The sequence below is a fragment of the Tachysurus vachellii genome, chromosome 8 (assembly GCF_030014155.1).
Source record: "Tachysurus vachellii isolate PV-2020 chromosome 8, HZAU_Pvac_v1, whole genome shotgun sequence".
Classification (NCBI taxonomy): Eukaryota; Metazoa; Chordata; class Actinopteri; order Siluriformes; family Bagridae; genus Tachysurus; species Tachysurus vachellii.
In genome coordinates this window covers 18958095-18977853 of record NC_083467.1, presented here as the reverse complement: position 1 = coordinate 18977853, position 19759 = coordinate 18958095, and the positions used below count along the sequence as shown (strand labels likewise).

The 19759-nt window shown below is 41.6% G+C and overlaps 1 protein-coding gene across 7 annotated transcripts in view; it reads left to right on the top strand.

Moving 5' to 3' along the window:
- pard3bb (par-3 family cell polarity regulator beta b) overlaps nt 1–19759 on the top strand; it is a 256531-nt gene that overhangs the window by 162658 nt on the left and 74114 nt on the right. For all 7 annotated transcript variants that reach the window (XM_060876753.1, XM_060876749.1, XM_060876750.1 and 4 more), the window contains 2 exons: nt 12126–12335; nt 18800–19025. In XM_060876753.1, the coding sequence (XP_060732736.1) occupies nt 12126–12335; nt 18800–19025 (436 nt within the window). The remainder of the gene's footprint in view (nt 1–12125; nt 12336–18799; nt 19026–19759) is intronic.

Here is a 19759-nt window from a genome sequence, read left to right as displayed (position 1 = left end):
AGAGTATATAGTAAGTACTGGGATGTACTAACACATTTTCATTTGAAGAGCACATTGTTGCCTAGTAACATACGCTGTTCCTTTTCCATTATGCCATATAATTTATTTTATCTTTTCTTTTTTCTACATTTGCATGTCAAATCTCCTCCTTTTTCAAGGAAGGAATTGTGCAAGGAATTGTGGGTAATAATAGCTGAAATAGTGTGCATGGATCAACTTTCAAAATCTGCCAGAAACAGTAGAAGTATAAATCTTTGGGATACTCATTTCAACATAACTACAATTTGGGACACTATTTAGGATGGATAATGGATGAAGTGTGTGTGTGTGTGTGTGTATGTGTGAATGTGTGTGAATGTTTACAGCCATGCTGTGTTTCTGCCTGATCTGATAAGATAACCTTGCGCGTGTGGTCCACAAGCTGTACACATGTTCACCAGATGTTTACTCTCCTCTTTTAATATCCCCCTGTATACTTTGCAGTCTGGACTTCACCTCAGGTCCAGCTGCAGTCAGAGTTAAATGAGGGAGATGATGGTGCAGATTAAAGAGAGGAAGAGGAAAGGGTTTTGTCTGAGAGTTTTCCCCTGTCATAAGTATCTCTCTATCACCTCCAGCCAATACAAGCTCTACTGCAGAGATCTCAACCTGGTCCTGATCATTTATCTCCTTCCTTCCCTCAGTGACCATGTATCACTCCTGACATGTCTGATAGTTATGGCACTGTTCACCCTAGCAGATTCTAGCATTGTAAGGAAACACAGCGGGGTCCACAATTCTGAATTCGCTTCCAAAATCTTTCTATTTCATCACTAATCAGAAAGGGATATCATTTGTGTTATTTGTCTTCAGTTATGGTTTTATCCTGGTCATGGTTGTAGTGGATCCAATGTGTATCCTGGGACACCAGTCCATAGCACACATACCTTCACACACTCATTCACACAAAGGGCAGGATTTTTTAGCCCATCCACTTACAGGCATGGTTTTGGGAGTCATGAGGAAACAAGAGAAAATCCACATGGACATGTGCAGGATATCTAAAACCCCACACAGACAGTAATGTGATTGCATACACACGTACAGCTTCATACTACAGAAAACAGTGACTCATTTTCTGCTAGATTTCGTTTGTGTTTGATAATTCACTCATCTGTAAGAAGGTGTTGTATCTTTTACTATTTTATATATATATATATGTGTGTGTGTGTGTGTGTGTGTATGTACCACCACCACCACCACCACCACCACCACCATTGAATGCATTCAATAACAAATGGTCCAGGCCACGATATGTATCATTAGGGCTACTGCTTTCTGTGTCTTTCTTCTAACATACTTATTTTAGTGACTTGTGCTATTATTGGATTTAAGGAAATACCATTTTTCAAATATTTCAGATCAGATTTCTATAAGCAAGGGGAAAAAAGATGCTCCTGGCTTTGGACTCTACAGTATAATTTTCCACCACCCGTTAATTTATCTAATAGCGGTTCCATCTTTGACGATGTAAGCACCGAGACCCAGTCACTTCAATGATCTTTCTCTCTGTAACATTTCACTTTTCATCATGACACCTCTGTAGATTTCTGTTTCTGAGCTGGCCTTTGACTAATGGCTTGCTTTTCTCTCTTGGCATGTGTGATTTTTCTCCATGCTTGCAGTAAAAACAGGCCTGGTAATACATTTAATAAAACAATCCATTCTTCTGCAGATTTACTGATGCTCGTGCTAATGTTTATTGACAGGTCAGTGAAGGCTTTGCTGACTAGGTGGCTTTGGTGGAAGCTGGTGTACGAAGAAAAAAAACAGGCCCCAAATGCCTCTTCATGAGCTTTGACATATTTAATTATCAAGATAGTCTTAAGAGCTTTGGCTGCATGCTTTTAATCTACCTAAAACCACTTCAGTGCTATGTTCTCTCTCTCTCTCTCTCTCTCTCTCTCTCTCTCTCTCATTTGTGGCCAGTTCTCATGTGATTTCTAGCCTTAGAATCCATTTCCCATCAAAATTGTGTTACACCTTCCTCTCCGGGAGCTCTGTATAATCACGCTGCAGCTGCAGGAATCTGGCCATTTTGCTCCTTCACTGAGGTTTTAGTCTGCTGTAGCAGACTGATGATGAAGATGTAGCTTGTGTGCAAATTCCTCATGTCTAACAGTATAACCTGACACTGTCCTGCTGTTCGTATCTCCTCTGCAATATCGCTTTTCTTTTTCCAAATGGCCCTGCTCTCTGCAGCACAAAACAGCTCCTCCAGTCACAGTGTCATGCTGAGGATTGGATTTATCAGTCGTTTGTGTCCTTTCTGCTGTGTTTGGGAAATGCAGTAAGCAGGGAAAGGATTTGATCATGTTATTGCTGCTCGTCTCATCAGAATAGACTGTCTGAGTTTAGGGAAGAAGAAGAAGAAATCAGTGTGTGTACAACTATTAATCTCTCTGTCTCTCTCTCTGTCTCTCTCTCTGTCTCTTTCTCTCTCATTTTCTCTCCCGCTCTCTCTCTCTCTGGCTGCTTTTCCATAAGAAGTCTTAATTTGCAAGACATGTCATGAATTAGAAGATCTTATAAGTATTAATGAATTAAATTGCCAGCCTATTATTCAGTCATTTGTCTTAGAGCATATAATTCAGTCACTGCTATAAATTAATCAACATCTACAGTGATGATTAAGGTGCGACAGGAAGAAATGTAAATCTGAACCCATAATGGATTTGACCTTAGATTTTGGGGATTTCTTTTTCTACTGTGATTAAGTGAGGAAAAACGACCAGCTTACACACTGGTCAGTGTGAGAATTCAGTGGATCTTTTCTATTATTTAGTATTTAAGTTAGTGAATTTATTTATTTATTTATTTACTATTTATAAATTCAAAGAAAAGTTTAAAAATGTTGGTAATGTTCTTATTTCTTTTTTGGCCATAGCTGTACAAGCATAACGACAATCACTAATTTATTGGAGTTATTTATAAAGATAGTATTAATATTACTATTATTAAATTAATAATAGTAATATTCTCTCTCTCTCTCTCTCTCTCCATTCCCTACAATCCTTGAGCTCATTTCTTTCATCTCACATTAATTCGTTCCCTTTAAGCTCTCAGTTATGTATCCAAACTGCCTTTCTCTCCTTGTTCTCCTCAGAGAGTGTGTGTGTGTGTGAGGCACTAAGTTCCCTGCCAACAGTATGAGTGGCATAGGAGCAATGCACCCTGGGAACTCCTTTCCGTCATTGCTCATGGCTGTGTGTGCAGACCGCAGGCCACAGCGCTTTGGTTCCAGAGCAAACACCCAACCTTCCCACTCAACTCATGGAAAACACCAAGCTCGCCAGGCTCGAACCACTTCTATTGGAAAATATGATCATATGCTGTATTTTCTCACTTGAATTCTTTGGTGGTGGTGTTTTTTTTTTTATTCTAAAGGTGCAGAAAAAGCGAAGTGTCTTGAGAAGGCACATGACACATAACATGAATCTTGCAAGCAGATTTTATCCAAACTAAATAAATCAGCTGATTATAGTGTTCAGCAGAGATATGGGTCATTTCTCTCCTGCCCTTTTGACTGATCTTTAACTTTTGTATTGCTTAAAAACACTGTCATCATTGCCTCTGTTTGACACTGTTGTTGGCACTCAGTGAACTACAGTATAGACCAGAGAAGAGCTTATTTCTCTGGTTAGTGCAAGACAGGGCCTTGGAAAAAGGTGTGTTGTGACAAAGCGGTGTTTGGTGGCGTATTATTCACTCACAGCTTTAGGGAGAACTTGGAAAAAACATCTGTATGCAAGACTGACTCCTGATTCATGTGAGGTTTAGTGCTGACCCATTCTGTCCTGCCAGAAAGCCACGACTGGGATCCAGCATCACGTATTCTACATGCAGGGACTGTGGAAACATCAGGAAGGTCTTGTAATGAAAAGTTCCAGTTTCGTCCTTCACTTTCTTCACCTTCACTTTTAATTATAGTCATCTGCACCATCTTGTAGAAAGAGTCAATAGACCAGTACCTTGTTCTATGTCTCAAGTCACATTATATTGTAGGGATGTAACTGTTATCTGAATACATTAAACAAAACAGTTCTGAAAAAATTTATGAAGGCCATTTGTTAACTTTAGCGTGAAGAGTCATCATTTGTAACCGCTTCATGTCATTTCCATACGAGATGTTTCCTTTAGTAAGTCGTTTGTATTCATATCTCATCATCTGTACTGTAGCTTTGTAACTGAAAACCAGCAGCAGACCTTACAGCAAATTCAGTAAAACCTACACCAGATTTTAACAAGACACTGTAAATGTGATGGGTCAAATTGGTAGGAGGCTCAAGAGTAAAACGCTTTAATGGTGCCAATAATAAACCTTGCCTTTAATTCTGCTTGATGTGTTTAATATTTCAGTAGTTAGATTACATTAATAGAATCGTTCCGAGCGCCGTGATCATGCATTTTTAACGCCGCTCCACATACAGTTTGAGGTTCTGCTATAGTGCATGTTTGCCAGTCCTCTCAAGCACCAAGACACCATTTGAGACAGCTTTAGTGCAGTAAGTGGTAATTGTGGGTGCAGCTCTGTGACCCCAGCTGACAGATGCTCTCTCTCCTGTCTCGTTGTTGTTGGTGCATTTTCGAGCCATCTGCCCTTTGTCTAAAGAGCGCTCAGCAAAAAAGATGAGATGTAATGAATGTCAAGCACTCGTTCACGCCGGGGCCAGTGCAATCTTAATAAGCGTACGGTTTCAATGAAAAGCAGGCGTGAATGGAGCAGACGCCGCTCATCTGCGTGTAACGCGAGCCGTATTGTTAATGGGGGGTGTTTTCACCTCAAAGGAACATCACGTTGCAAATGTTTTACCCGACTAACAGCCAAAAGCACATCATGGTCATGATAAGAAACTACAATATTGCAAACACAGTGTGTATGTCTCAGCTCAGGAGAAATGCATCTAAGTAGAATCAGGCGTTTTTATGTAGTTAGTCTTTGGCCTTTCCTCTGCTTTGATTGGCCAGTGGAGCTGCGGTCACTTTGCTGAGCCAGAGCACAAGCTGCTCCTTAACTGTTTGACAGCTTTGTTTGAGTCATTAGCCTGTAAAAGTCTGTCTTTTTTATAATAATTCGCCTAAGTGAGGGGAGAAAATTGCTGACAGCCAGTGAAAAGGGCGCCCGCAGATGTGTTTCCTTGCCTTTGTTCAGACAGACAGAGAAAGTTCTCAGATTTGTCTGAGGTTTTCCACACCGTGCCAGGAACGCCAGCACATCCAGGTCAGGAATTTCAGTGGAAATAAATAAGCAGAATGGAAGTCTGTCGCTTAGAAACACGAGACCACCAAAGCATCCAAGAGATGAGAGAGATGTGTGTGTGTGTCTCAGACAAAGATAAACATTTATAAATGGGCATTTAATGCTTGTGTTTGATGTGTGTGAATGTTCAACACCGGTATGTCTGAAATGGAAAGGTGGCAAATCTTGGCTTTGATACAGTAGGCATGCATAAAGGAAAGGATTTCAGTTTGGGTGTGTGTGTGTTTGTGTTGGAGAGAAGAGGGGAAAGAGAGATTTGTGCTGGCTGGTAAGTGTGCAATTTTGTGTGTTAGAGAACGATATCGATTGTATTTATGGCAGCTGTGCTGATGAAGTCTCTCCGATTCTTTACTTCCTTTGTGTCTGTGTCCTTTAACAACCTTCCTCCAGATTACTTTCCTTCTGAGTCTGCATTTTACACACACACACACACACACACGCACGCACACACATGCAAGCACGCACACCAATGCGTTGACTGAAAGACAGATGATTGCATAGGCTCGGGTAAAGAAATCTCATAAATCCCCCTTCTCCTCCTCTCTCTCTCTCTCTCTCTCTCTCTCTCTCTCTCTCTCTCTCTCCTACTTTCAGATTGTACTCTTCATGTTCTCTCTTTCTCTTTGGCCCCGTTTTCTTTTTTCTCCTTTTCCCCTTGACTATGTTGTTGTTGTTGTGGTTGTTGTGTCCTCTTCTCCGTTGTGGTTGTTGAGCTCGTGCGAGTGCATGTGCACATGTGTTTGTGTGTGAGAAAAGACAGTAAGGAAGCCAAGTTGTTTATACTGAATTGTGCAAACCTTCAGAAGCCGGGCCATGTTTAGGAATCAGCAGTAGTCTGATTTGTTCCTGCGTGTAATTGTGACTTGGAAAACAAACAGCCATCAGCCAACCGAGAGCTCCTCTGTCATCCTACTCCTCTCTCACTCCCTCCCTTTTTCTACTCCCTCGCTTTGTCACTGTCTTTCCCTCTGCGTATTTTTCCTCCACTTCTCTCTGTTCGTAATTGAGAAGAAGTTCGGTGTTGACGTGAGCTGAAGGCCACCATGTTTGCTTGATTGGGATTGATGGATTAATTTGTGTAGTGGAAAGCCATCTGGTTGCGTAGGTGTGTGTGAGTGCACTGTCGTTTGCAGGTGTCTCTGCACTTAAAGTCTACATTTTTTCCCAAATTCTTTCCCATCTCTCTCTCTCTCTCTCTCTCTCTCTCTCTCTCTCTCTTTCAGTTCATTGTTCTTCATTACCAGGTTTGCCACGATCCTGGAAAACATGCGAATGTAACATGGAAATCTATAAAAGAATCGTTTAATAAAGGGATGAAAAAAGTGTGAAATCAGGCTGTTAACCCACTCAGATTACGAGGGTCTTTTATTTTTGGTTCATATTCTATCATTAGCTGAAATTATTTTCACTCAGTGGTGCTTAGAATTCTTGCACCACATTTTAAATGTGTTACTTTACAGTTGTTTAACATCAAGCAGCCCTCGTTAGTGACCTTCTGGAAGCACCAGCCCTCTTTTACAAGCCGCTGCAGAAATATCGGCCCGAGGTGTTCCAGAGGTATCACGTGGACCTGCTCCTAACGATCCAGTTCAGGTGTTTCCATCTCTCTTAGTGCAGCTTACAGGTGCACAAAGCCACACCGTCCCCATAGACTTTCATTGGCAGTGGAGTGGATCATTCATTCTAAACCTGGCACTGCCACAGGAGGCCACTTTTTTTTTTTTTTCTTCGTCAGTTTAGGAACTTTGTCCTGTTAGGCAAATGTAAGTGCTGTTATAGAGAAATGGATGTGTCTAGGCGCAACGATAGCTCAGTCATGAAGGTGTAGACTTCGCATACCCACAGACTGCAGCTGCACAGACTTCTCTCATTGTTCTGGTATTCTGCATCCTGCTTCCCATTGCTGACGTTCCTGAAAGGATCATCCTTTATTCCTTTATCTTCTCTTCTGTAATTCTATAGAAGTACTAAACTTCCTTCCAGATTGTCCATATGCTGGTGGCTCTAAATCTCTGTTTGATCATAGGAGAGAATTAGAAGATGCAGGTAGATAGCTGTGTTTGTGGGGGAGCCCCAAACCCACCCTCACACCACCCCGTACCCCCCTCAGGCCGCAGTATTCGGTTTGTTCCTGGGAGATGGATTTTATTAGCTTGCACTGATGTGCTGGTAGCCATGCTAGGCCATCGATCACCCTGTTTTCACAGTGGCAGTCTCCCTGTCTCGTTTTCTCTCTCTCTCTCTCTCTCTCTCACTCTCTCCCTGAGTGGCAGTGACCCCTCCCAGCCTTCCCCTCTCCGCTAACCCAATAAAGGTGAACTGTAATTATGAAATGTCTTTTAAAAAGTCTGCCGTCGGCAATTATGAGAGCAATACATCTCCTCCACTTTAAACATTATTACACAGACTGAGGACAGAAAGCCTTTTACTAATCGTCCGACCCCACAGCGGGTCTTAAAGCCATATTCTGGATTTCAGATTTTCAAAGCTAGCAGTCTGTTTGGGAAGTGTGAATGGACCGATGGGGTTTAAATTTGCAGCAGCTATTTTTTCTTACTGCTGAACACAAACATGGATTAAAGATTCAACCTGTTCTCCTTCACCACAAAAACGTCAGTTATATCGATCTTATAAGGGTCATTTTCATTTAGACTGATGTGTATTTGTGAAAATATTGTGAGCACTTGGTGCGTGGGGGTTGATCACAAGACGGCTTTCACACGATTTGTGGAAAATTTGTGGAAAAACGCATTCACATCAGTTGGATCCATGGCACAGATGTAAACTTACAGCAGTATGTAGAGGTCTGTGTGCAGGGTCAGATAAAAATCATGCTTTCAGCTCATCATATGATGTGTGAATGCTTTTCTTTTTAATAATTCAACATATGGGCATAAACTAAACAAATAAAACCAAAGAAAAGTCTTTTTTAAATGATCTGTAAGGTGTAATTTACAAAAAAAATCTAATTTCTTGTGAGAAAAACACCCTTACGTTTATGTGTACTTGGTAAATGGATCAAATTGCCTACAGGTATATCACATCAGTCTTATTTAAACCTCAGATATTTAGTTTGGCTGTTGTTAAAGTGAGAGGTATCATCGTGATGAGAGCCAAAGAGCTCTCTGAGACCTTCAAAAAAGAAGATTGTTGATGTTTATGAGTCTGGTAAGGGATATAAAAAGATCTCAAAAATCATTTACAACTGGAGAACATTTAAAACAACTGGCAGCATGGCCAGATCAGACCGTCCAAGCAAATTCATCAGAAGAGCCGACCGCAAGATGCTTAAAGAAGTCTCCAAAATCACTAAAATATCATCACGGGACCTGCAGCAAGCTGGTTTTGGCTTCGATTTTTTATTTGATTTTTAAAATTTTCTTTTTTTTTTTCTAAATTCTTTTGAGGCACTATTTTTTACTTGGTAGTTCTGTTTTGTTTTAATGGTTTACTTTAACATTTTAACATTGGTGTGAAAGCAAAAATAACCCCCAGACATTATATTTCTCAGACCAAATGAACCTTCAGTAATCCTCGCACAACACTGTATCTGCTGCTGTTTGCTGAACAATAGCAAATAAGCAGGTTTATCAGCATAAATCAGCCCTGTCGTCTGTCACACGAATTGTAACCACAACATATGGTAAAATCTACAAACATAAATACAAACTCGTGAGCTGCCTGTGGAGTCACTCAGCGTAACAGCTTTTACACCGACTACACTGGAATCTTTTGGGAAGCTTTCTAATATTCCAGGTTTTTAGTAGTGTATATAAAATATATAATATAATGGAAATGGACACTCCGAGTAAGAAATTCTGTAGAAGTGAACTGATGAATGTTTACTACATTTTTCCATTAAAATGAAAGGTTACAGTCAGCTTGAGTTTATTTTAAGTAGACAATTACTGCATGTCTTTTGAAGCTGATACTAACACTGTCTAACAAAAACTCCAAAACAAATCCAGCAGTGAGAAAGAAACGAAGAAAAAAGTAGTGAGAAAAAAAACAACTACTAAATACTGCTTTCGGTCTGTGTGTAGTATGTAGCTGTGCTCAGTTTGATGGACAGGAGTGCATCCCTTAACGCTGTAGAGTACACAGTGTTCTCTTGTAAGAATGTGCAGAGGCAGACAGACGGAGGCGGCGGATGACAGGAAGTCCTCAGCAGAAACATCACGGTGACAGCCGACCTTTAAAATCCTGCTTCCTTTCTCGTCTTGTAAACCTGGCAATGTTGTGCTCACAGTAATGCACTAACAGGTGTCATGTGTTTGCCTCAGCTTTAATGGGGTTCCCCAAAAACACACACACACACAGGGAGAATCAGGTAGCGTGCATCTAAAGTGACATTTATCGCCGTCAGACATTACACACCTGGTGTGACACACACACACACAAAGTCGAACCTTTTTGTTACATACCATGTAAATCCTTCTAGCTGCTACCTCTTACCCATTACCTCATTCCCTTTGACACTGTTTACCCACATTAACATACTAGCATGAAAGCTGCTTGGACTTTTCCCAGATTTTAACTGCTCAGGTTCTCTGAGTTCCAGCCTGTTAGTGGGTTCTCCATGGACTAGCGTCTCTAAAGTGACTTCATTCGGGCATCCAGTCAGTGGACAGCACTAATTACATTGCTCCTAAAGGATTACTCCAGCGCATTCAACCGTATCTCTTTCCATCGCATCTGTAGTATATATGTGATCACCATGAACAAGAAGTTCTGCACGTATTCCTGTACCGAGAAAAGAACAAAAAACTCTATTTTATTTTAAACTGAGACTCTGGAGCATCACAGCAAAAAGTCATTATGTTCGCTAGCATTTTCTCAGTGGGATTATGCTAGAGATACACAATCAATCCTTTGTCCTTTGTTTATTCTAAGTTTTATGTTAGCAAGTGTTCTATTTTTTTTCTCATAGCTGTTAGAAATGATGGTTATTGGTAATCACAGACACACAGATATGTTGCCAAAGATTAGATTGATAAAACAGTGGCATATTCCTTTAAATAGGAATTCGATTTCACCCAAATCCTCTCCTCTGTATTTTTTCCTCTGTCTCAGGAGGCCAGCAGCATCTGTACATCTTTTTCTGTCTTCTCTCTTTGTAACTGAACGTGTCATCCTGGCAGTCGTCTTCTAAGGTGCTAGAAATTCCGTTATATCTTTCATATACGCTTTTCAAAAATAGCAAGGCATTAAGTTTCACCTTTCTCACTCTGTCTGTATGATGACATTTTACAGCTAAATATAATGCTTGTTGTCTGTGATGCATGGCTGGTTTGTCTTTTCTATATTCAGCTTGGTTTCTGTTCCTTTTTCTGTTTGCTAAACTTCTGTTTTGTTTGTTTTTTGTTTGATAAAGCCTCCATGCCAAGCTATGTATTATTTGATTTGAAAGGTTTGGAAATTGGTTTGGGTGACTTTGTGATCTCGAGCTTCACACAAACCCCTATGCGATGGCTTAGTTTGATATTCACAGCACATAAAAAAACTATTTGGGAATTTGGGAAATCTTTTGTACTCATTGTTATCTGACAGGACACGATGAAGCCTCAGCACATTACACTTCCACCTATTCCAACACACCCACCAATTCGAGGCTTTAGTTTTTGTCATACGTTATTATTCCAACTAATGAGGGACAGAGCTCATCAGAAATGGGGTTTTGGAAAGGTTTAAATAATACGCATCAATCTTCCCTCTTTCCATCTCCCTGCCTTGTCCGCACTCATACATGTTCTCAGTTGGACAGATGTTTGTTTGATGTAGGCTTTCTTCCTCCCGCTCTTCTCTTCTCTTCCTCCTCTACCCTTGTTTTGTTCCGGCTGACCACTGAAAACACCGTTCCCACTTCCACTTTTATTTAAACAGCCATTAGCCAGACAGATCTGCGGTGCCGCCGAAGGAGCGGGCCGATTGGAGTTCCAGCAGGGCACAACACCTGTCGATACAAAGATTTCTTTACTTATGAATGAGAGTGTTGCAGTGCTTTAGCTAATGGTTTGGGTGAGGGATTGGACAGCAGAAAGAGGACTGGAGATGGAAGGATGGAGTAAAAGTGAGAGAAGAAAGAGGAAGGGCCCTGATTGATGGAGGTACTGCTCTCTGGTCCAGTCTCCTCATTCATCACTTGCTGCAGAGCACAGTGTTTAAAAAGTCATTTTCATAAGAGGAAGAACGCAGTGATGCAAGAGAGGGGGAGGGAGACTTTAACACCGTCTACTTCCCTCTCACACGCACATACACTTTCCTAGTCTAATGCTTTTATTTGGATTAGAAGCCTGAAAGCTATGATCCAAATTAACATAGTCTCACTATGACTGTGGGCTATTCCATGTGTTCTACATTAACACTTTACAGCACAGAGCAAATCCTTATTTTTACATTAATGATGCTAGTTATGATGGAGGAGTGTGTTTTTATAGACCCAGTAAAACCATGTTTCATGTCTTGCCACACACAGGCTATCCACTGCAGCCCTTATTAACTTTTAACTCTGTCATGAGTGTGTTGTGCCTGGGGAGAATAGTCAAGCTGTTGAATTGTGTCCTTAATCAGCATGACTATTGAGTTTCTAATGTGAAGAGTAATAAATAACAGATAACATGCAGGGCTTTTTAATTCCAGAGTGAATGTGACTGGTTCTGCCTCTAGTTTTCTAGTCCTATTATGGTATATATTATACATATAACTTATTCAGACTGAATTTTTTTATTCATTTGTTTTGGCATAACGTTTAAACTGCATCTATAGGAAAGCGTCTGGTAGGAAAGCAAATTCAAAACTAATGTGATGTCTTTGTGTCGCTTTTCAGCTTTCTCTGGTGTGGAGCTGGGTCCTACTTTGGGCCTGAAGAAGTCCAGTTCTCTGGAGAGTCTGCAGACAGCCGTGTCTGAGGCTCAGAAGAACGACCTGCTGCTATTCCACAGACCACGTGCTCACATGGTGAGGGGCCGTGGCTGCAACGAGAGCTTCCGTGCTGCCATTGACAAATCATATGATGGCCCTGCTGAGGAGGATGATGGTAAATGAGCACACCGAACACTTTCAGTTCTGTTTATATTAACCCGATTTATCCGGTCTATGTACGGACCTTACTAGACCTTTCATTTTAGTCTACTGTTCTAATGTATATGTGCAAAATGTTAGCTGTGACAAGCACTCTGTTCAGTCTTTTCTGCACCATCTCTGTTCTTTGCTATGTGTTTTCTCTGTGCTCTGCTGTTTGTATGTGTAGTGTCATCTCTGTACTCTGCTGTTTGTATGTGTAGTGTCATCTCTGTGCTCTGCTGTGTTTGTATGTGTAGTGTCATCTCTGTGCTCTGCTGTTTGTATGTGTAGTGTCATCTCTGTGCTCTGCTGTTTGTATGTGTAGTGTCATGTCTGTGTTCTGCTGTGTTTGTATGTGTAGTGTCATCTCTGTGCTCTGCTGTTTGTATGTGTAGCGTCATCTCTGTGCTCTGAAGTGTTTGTATGTGTAGTGTCATCTCTGTGCTCTGCAGTGTTTGTATGTGTAGTGTCATCTCTGTGCTCTGCAGTGTTTGTATGTGTAGTGTCATCTCTGTGCTCTGAAGTGTTTGTATGTGTAGTGTCATGTCTGTGCTCTGCAGTGTTTGTATGTGTAGTGTCATCTCTGTGCTCTGCTGTGTTTGTATGTGTAGCGTCATCTCTGTGCTCTGAAGTGTTTGTATGTGTAGTGTCATCTCTGTGCTCTGCTGTTTGTATGTGTAGCGTCATCTCTGTGCTCTGAAGTGTTTGTATGTGTAGTGTCATCTCTGTGCTCTGCTGTTTGTATGTGTAGTGTCATGTCTGTGCTCTGCAGTGTTTGTATGTGTAGCGTCATCTCTGTGCTCTGAAGTGTTTGTATGTGTAGTGTCATGTCTGTGCTCTGCAGTGTTTGTATGTGTAGCGTCATCTCTGTGCTCTGCTGTTTGTATGTGTAGTGTCATCTCTGTGTTCTGCTGTGTTTGTATGTGTAGTGTCATCTCTGTGCTCTGCTGTTTGTATGTGTAGTGTCATGTCTGTGCTCTGCAGTGTTTGTATGTGTAGCGTCATCTCTGTGCTCTGAAGTGTTTGTATGTGTAGTGTCATCTCTGTGTTCTGCTGTGTTTGTATGTGTAGTGTCATCTCTGTGCTCTGCTGTTTGTATGTGTAGTGTCATGTCTGTGTTCTGCTGTGTTTGTATGTGTAGTGTCATCTCTGTGCTCTGCAGTGTTTGTATGTGTAGTGTCATCTCTGTGCTCTGCAGTGTTTGTATGTGTAGTGTCATGTCTGTGCTCTGCAGTGTTTGTATGTGTAGTGTCATCTCTGTGCTTTGCTGTGTTTGTATGTGTAGTGTCATGTCTGTGCTTTGCTGTGTTTGTATGTGTAGTGTCATCTCTGTGCTCTGCAGTGTTTGTGTAGTGTCATCTCTGTGCTCTGCAGTGTTTGTATGTGTAGCGTCATCTCTGTGCTCTACAGTGTTTGTATGTGTAGCGTCATCTCTGTGCTCTACAGTGTTTGTATGTGTAGTGTCATCTCTGTGCTCTGCAGTGTTTGTATGTGTAGCGTCATCTCTGTGCTCTACAGTGTTTGTATGTGTAGTGTCATCTCTGTGCTTTGCTGTGTTTGTATGTGTAGTGTCATGTCTGTGCTTTGCTGTGTTTGTATGTGTAGTGTCATGTCTGTGTTCTGCTGTGTTTGTATGTGTAGTGTCATGTCTGTGCTTTGCTGTGTTTGTATGTGTAGTGTCATGTCTGTGCTTTGCTGTGTTTGTATGTGTAGTGTCATGTCTGTGCTTTGCTGTGTTTGTATGTGTAGTGTCATGTCTGTGCTTTGCTGTGTTTGTATGTGTAGTGTCATGTCTGTGCTTTGCTGTGTTTGTATGTGTAGTGTCATGTCTGTGCTTTGCTGTGTTTGTATGTGTAGTGTCATGTCTGTGCTTTGCTGTGTTTGTATGTGTAGTGTCATGTCTGTGCTTTGCTGTGTTTGTATGTGTAGTGTCATGTCTGTGCTTTGCTGTGTTTGTATGTGTAGTGTCATGTCTGTGCTTTGCTGTGTTTGTATGTGTAGTGTCATGTCTGTGCTCTGCTGTGTTTGTATGTGTAGTGTCATGTCTGTGCTCTGCTGTGTTTGTATGTGTAGTGTCATCTCTGTGCTCTGCAGTTTGACTGCTGCTTTTAGATGTTCTGTACCTTCTCTAAGTACGGCGGTATGCAAAGCTGTGCTATGTTCTGTTGTAGTTCTGTTGCCATCTCTGTGCTGTCATATCTAGACTTTGTGGCCTGTGTGTGTGTATGTACTGTGCATGGGAAATGAGGAGTTAAGTGAGCATCTGTGTCCTTGTCATGCATTTCCTGTTTTCTAACACAGTTTAATTGGCCATCCTGCAAGAGAGCAGAGAGTAGACGGAGAGAGAGAGAGAGAGGGAGAATGAAAGAGAGGGGAAGAAGGAAAGGAGACGAAGGGAGGAATGTGTGACAGAACAGAGATGTTGCTCATTATGCTCAGTGTGAACAGGCTGGCTCTGACAGATACAGCACAGTTGAGGAACAGCAGTCTAAATCCACACACACACACACACACACACAAAATATTCAGTACAATTTATTCTACTGCAGCCACACACCACCTGTGCCTTCTTCTTACCTTCCACCGAGGTCTTTTTAAACATACAACAAAATATGGATAAGAAATAGAAGCTGAGAAATAGGTATGCATTTAACATCTAGTGCGTCTTTGGGCTTGGTTTTGCATTTCTCCCTTTAATATGGTAAGTCATGGCTAGATTTTTGAATGCTGCATTTAGATTGATATGATTCCTTCACCGATGACACAATTTTTCATCAAAAGCTCAATTTTTGAACAATTATTGTTTGTTTGCAAGTTGCACTTGAAGGTAGGCTTGATATTAACCAGTGGCTGAACTTTGCACCTTTACTGGCTAGTGCCAGTACAGAAGGTTAAATAGCTATGGATCTGGAAGCTGTTCTGTTTGTATTAATACAAATCTATTTGTATTAATCTCTTCTTGTTTTTAGAAAATCCACTGCAAACATATTTTTTTCAAACCCAAATCCTGTTTACTTCACCACTACGTCATTGTCGATTTCCACTGGGTTTTGTGGTATTCTCCTATTATTGCTGCCAGTAGTTGCCTCTACCACAAACATCCAGTTTGCCAACATCATCTAAGAAGAACGTAGCGTGTCTTAGAGAAGAGACAAACTGGATATTGTTCAATTAAAAAAATAGTTCAAGCTGAAGTATATACAATCGTGGCCTTGAAGCTATCAGAGACCTGACTAAAAGAAATGCTAACAAACCCACATCTGTTCTGATTAGCCAACCCTTTTGTCTTCTCCACTGTAGACCAATCATTATGGCGAGTGCTCCTCGTTCCTATTTAACACCGATGTTTATTCGGAAAAATCACCATAGCAACATTTACAGTACATGAGGTTCCCTGTTTCTTCAGGTCATCATCCTGCTGCATATAAACAGTACCTTTAATCATCATACAAGTGTATCATTTCTCATAAAGGTCTCATATACTCCTCGCTTTTAACACACGTGTCTTCAAAACAAACTTTCCGAGTTAGTTTTCTCATTAACACAAATTATCATGATTCTTTTTTTCCTCTTTTTTTCTGTCTCTCATTGATGCTGCATTCAGTGTGAACACAGCTGGTGTTTACCGACATGTGGAGATGGTTGGAGACAGATCATTCGCACACACACACGCACAGACACACACACGCACAGACACACACACGCACACGGGTTATGACAACAGCAGCCGTGAGAGGGACAGTAATTAGGCACATAGTGTTTCTCTCACATCTCATTAGCATGTGTGCTATGGGCTGCTAATTCTTCTGTGTTCAGAGAAAAAGGCTAAAAAACCAGCTAGTGTGAGTTTGTGTACGTGTGTGTACAGGCACAGAGCCGCACATCTACACCTGTAAAAGACGTGTCCTTCCTGGCTCAATCAATATTCTCTTGTTTGAGCAGCTTTGCCGCAAACCATCCTCGTGTTGATTCTTGTACACGTGTTGTGCTCTGGCTACACATGCAGTTCAGGTGTCCACCTATGAGGGATTGAAGGAATATGTAAAAAGAGGCTAAACACGACACAAGAGCATTTAATAAGCCACCCTCTCTTTAAAAAGAAAAAAAAAAAAAAAGAACTGCCATGCATCATACATCAGTATTGAGAGCAAATAAAAAGGGAATTAAGGGCAGGATTTGGTTTGCTTTGAAATGGCTTCCTTTGGATTTACTTTCAACTATGTGCAGCTCAATTACAGCTTTGATATATTAGAGCATGCCGATGGCAGGTAATACTCTCCGAGCGCTGTTGTCAAAGCCATCCTTTGCAGTCTCCCTTCACTGATGATGCTACATTTGTAAAGATTTCTCTTCAGCTTGCACGGACGTCTCATGCTTCCTAATGTGCAGTGCGGTGCCGTGGATTAATAACCAGGCTGCACACGAACGGGAACAAAAGTGAGTTGGGATGCGGGTTAGTGCGCAGCGAGATCTGTAGCAACACTTTCAGGACGCGTTGTGTTTCTGAATAATGCGGGTGCTTTGTTGCAGATGCAGCCAATTTTCTGTGTGTATGGATTCAAGCGGCTGTTCTACTTTTGTTTATGCAAAGTACAGCCTTGGTTAGAGCCCCAGTAGAACCACCTCAGCCTTGATCCCAATAGCACGTGTGTGTGTGTGTGTGTGTGTGTGTTTGTGTGTGTTTGTGTGTGTACGTGGTGGAGCTCAGCTGGGAAGAGTTTTTTTCCGCTGTTGCGCTTCTGTTTTATCTCTTGCGTTCAGACAGCAGCAGTTTAACTGCAGAGCTGGAACCAAGCTTAAACAGCAGAGCAGAGCCGGTGGCAATTCTTCTTGAACTTTTGCTGAATTTACTTGTCTAACTCACACTTAATAACTGATAATGTCTCAGCTTTACTGCCCGCACACGGTGGCATGAACAGAGGACAGTTTACAGCTATATGCTGTCTAATGAAATGTTGGCCTGGTACCAGGTGTGGTGTGAAGAGGATGTCTGAGCTTCTTCGTCCAGCCTCTCTGTCACATCCCGTCAGTATAACCAGCATCCTGGAGATGCTAAGCTTATCCTGCACCTGCTCTGATCAGCACACTGCAACCTTCCAAAGCCTACCGAGGCTTAAAGTCTTTATTTCTGTTTTTAATGCTAAAACAAACTATAAATAGGCTAAATATTTGGTGTACAGATGTTCACGTTTGATGCCACTGGTTGTACACACTTTCCCAAATGCACAGATATGCACAACTACAGTTTCACTAAAGAGTACACTAACAGATGGTTTTGTTAATGGGTCTTTTGGGGAGTTACTCAACCTTTCTTCTGTCTCCTTCCTGCCTCTCTTGAGTTCCTTCTATTTAATCCTTCCTTATCCTTCTATTAATCTATTTAAGGGGAAATGACTTATTTATTTATTTCTAAATTACACTCTCTATTGTCTCTATATTTGATTTTTATTTTCTTCTGGATGTTACTTGTCTACACCTGCAGCCACAATTCTTCAGTGCTACAAATAAAATATTGGCAGAATGTAATTGTATTATTTTGAAAATAGCTTGTGTCGGCTCTGTGGCTGCGTTGACGCTCCCCTTAAATACTGTATAGCGACTTCTGCAGATAACATTATCATTATAATGGTCTCACATGCCCAAAGTCTCCCTCTTGCTTTAGTGAATAATCTCAATTGGATAGTGTAGACTTGTGCCTAGGATCTGCTGCTGTAATCATATAGACAGTTCTTTGTCCATCCCATGACTCGTTTACAATATAAGTTTACTGAACATCACTTTCAACACATTGACTCTACATCTTCTAATTCTTTCGGCTTTTCCCTTCATGGGGTCGCCACAGCGAATCATCTCTCTCCACCTATCCCTATCTTCTGCATCCTCAACACTTGCACCCACTAGCTTTATATCCTCATTAATTACATCCATATAATCCTCCTCTTTGGCCTTCCTCTTTGCCTCCTGTCTGGCAGCTCCATGTCCAACATTCTCCTACCAGTATACTCACTCTCCCTCCTTTGAACATGTCCAAACCATCTTAATCTGGCCTCCCTAACTTTGTCCCCCAAACGTCCAACATGAGTCCCTCTGATGTACTCGTTCCTACTAGAAGGGAACCGATTTAACATTCCACTGTCCCACTATGGATTTCCGTTTGAGTCTGGTACCTCTCAAAGTTTCTTCCTCATATCATCTCAGCAAGTTTTCCCTTGTCTCTGTCACCTCTGGTTTGCTCATTACGGTTCAAGATCTACATCTGGATTTCTCTAAATTTGTGCTGATGTTAGTATGGTCAAAATAATAGGTCAAGTTATTTCTTATAATGAACGAATTTAATAAAAATATGTTTGTAAGTATAGATTTGTAGACAATTGAGGACAAATGGACGTGACAGGATTGTGATTGGCTTGTCTCTCTGTGTCTCTTTCTCACTTTTAGATGAGGGCTCAGAGGCAAGCTCGGGACGGGACACCCCAGCTAGCAGCTCATCACGTCAAGGGCTGGGAGACAACGACGAGAACAAAAAGGACAAGAAGAAGAAAGCCAAAGGAAAGAAGAAAGACAAGTTGAAAAGTAAAGTGAAGGACAAAGACAAAAAGAAAGCTGAAGACACCACCGAAGATCCAGATAAGAAGATGAAGAAAAAGGGATTTGGACTGCTGAGGTAGTTTCTTTTTTCCCCACTCTTTCTTTTACAGTTTTTTCCTCTTCTTTCTCTCCGGTACTCTGCAGAGTGGCAGACCGATGGTGGTCGTGATGCATCGTTTGACCTGGATGGCCGAATGTGATGAGAACGAGCTGAGAAATGGACTGTAATGGAGTTTGTTTCAGGTCACACAGCGGGCTTGAGCCTAGAGCCAACGTTACTGGGCACGAATCATAGGGAGAGCATCACTCTGTGTGTGTGTGTGTGTTTGTGTGTGTGTGTGTGTGTGCGCAACTGCTGTTAAACGGAGCATTCTGCCCTCAGCTCCATATGGCACGTTGTCTGTGTGGCAGTGTGTCCGAATGCTGCAGTCTCTGCCCGCTGCCATGGCTAATCTGCATGGCGAAGGGCACACAGGCCAACACATGTCCACATGACCATTTGTCCACTTTGCGACTGTAGCCGTTCTGGAGGGTGGAGCCACTGACTGTGTCAATGCAGAGGACACACCGCATGATTAAGTGAGCGAATCAGAGCGTGGGCATCCCGACCAGCTCCACCTAACGGGCAATTAACTTTTTAATTGTTTTTATTTGGCTGTCTACTGGGAGAGCTGAGGAGTGCTGCCATACACTGCAAGTGCTGCCATGATCCACACTGTGCACTCCAGCAGAGAGAGAGAGAGAGAGAGAAAAGATGCTCTCTCAGAGTCAGTGGTATCAAGTAACCAGCTACATTGTAAGCATTTTGTT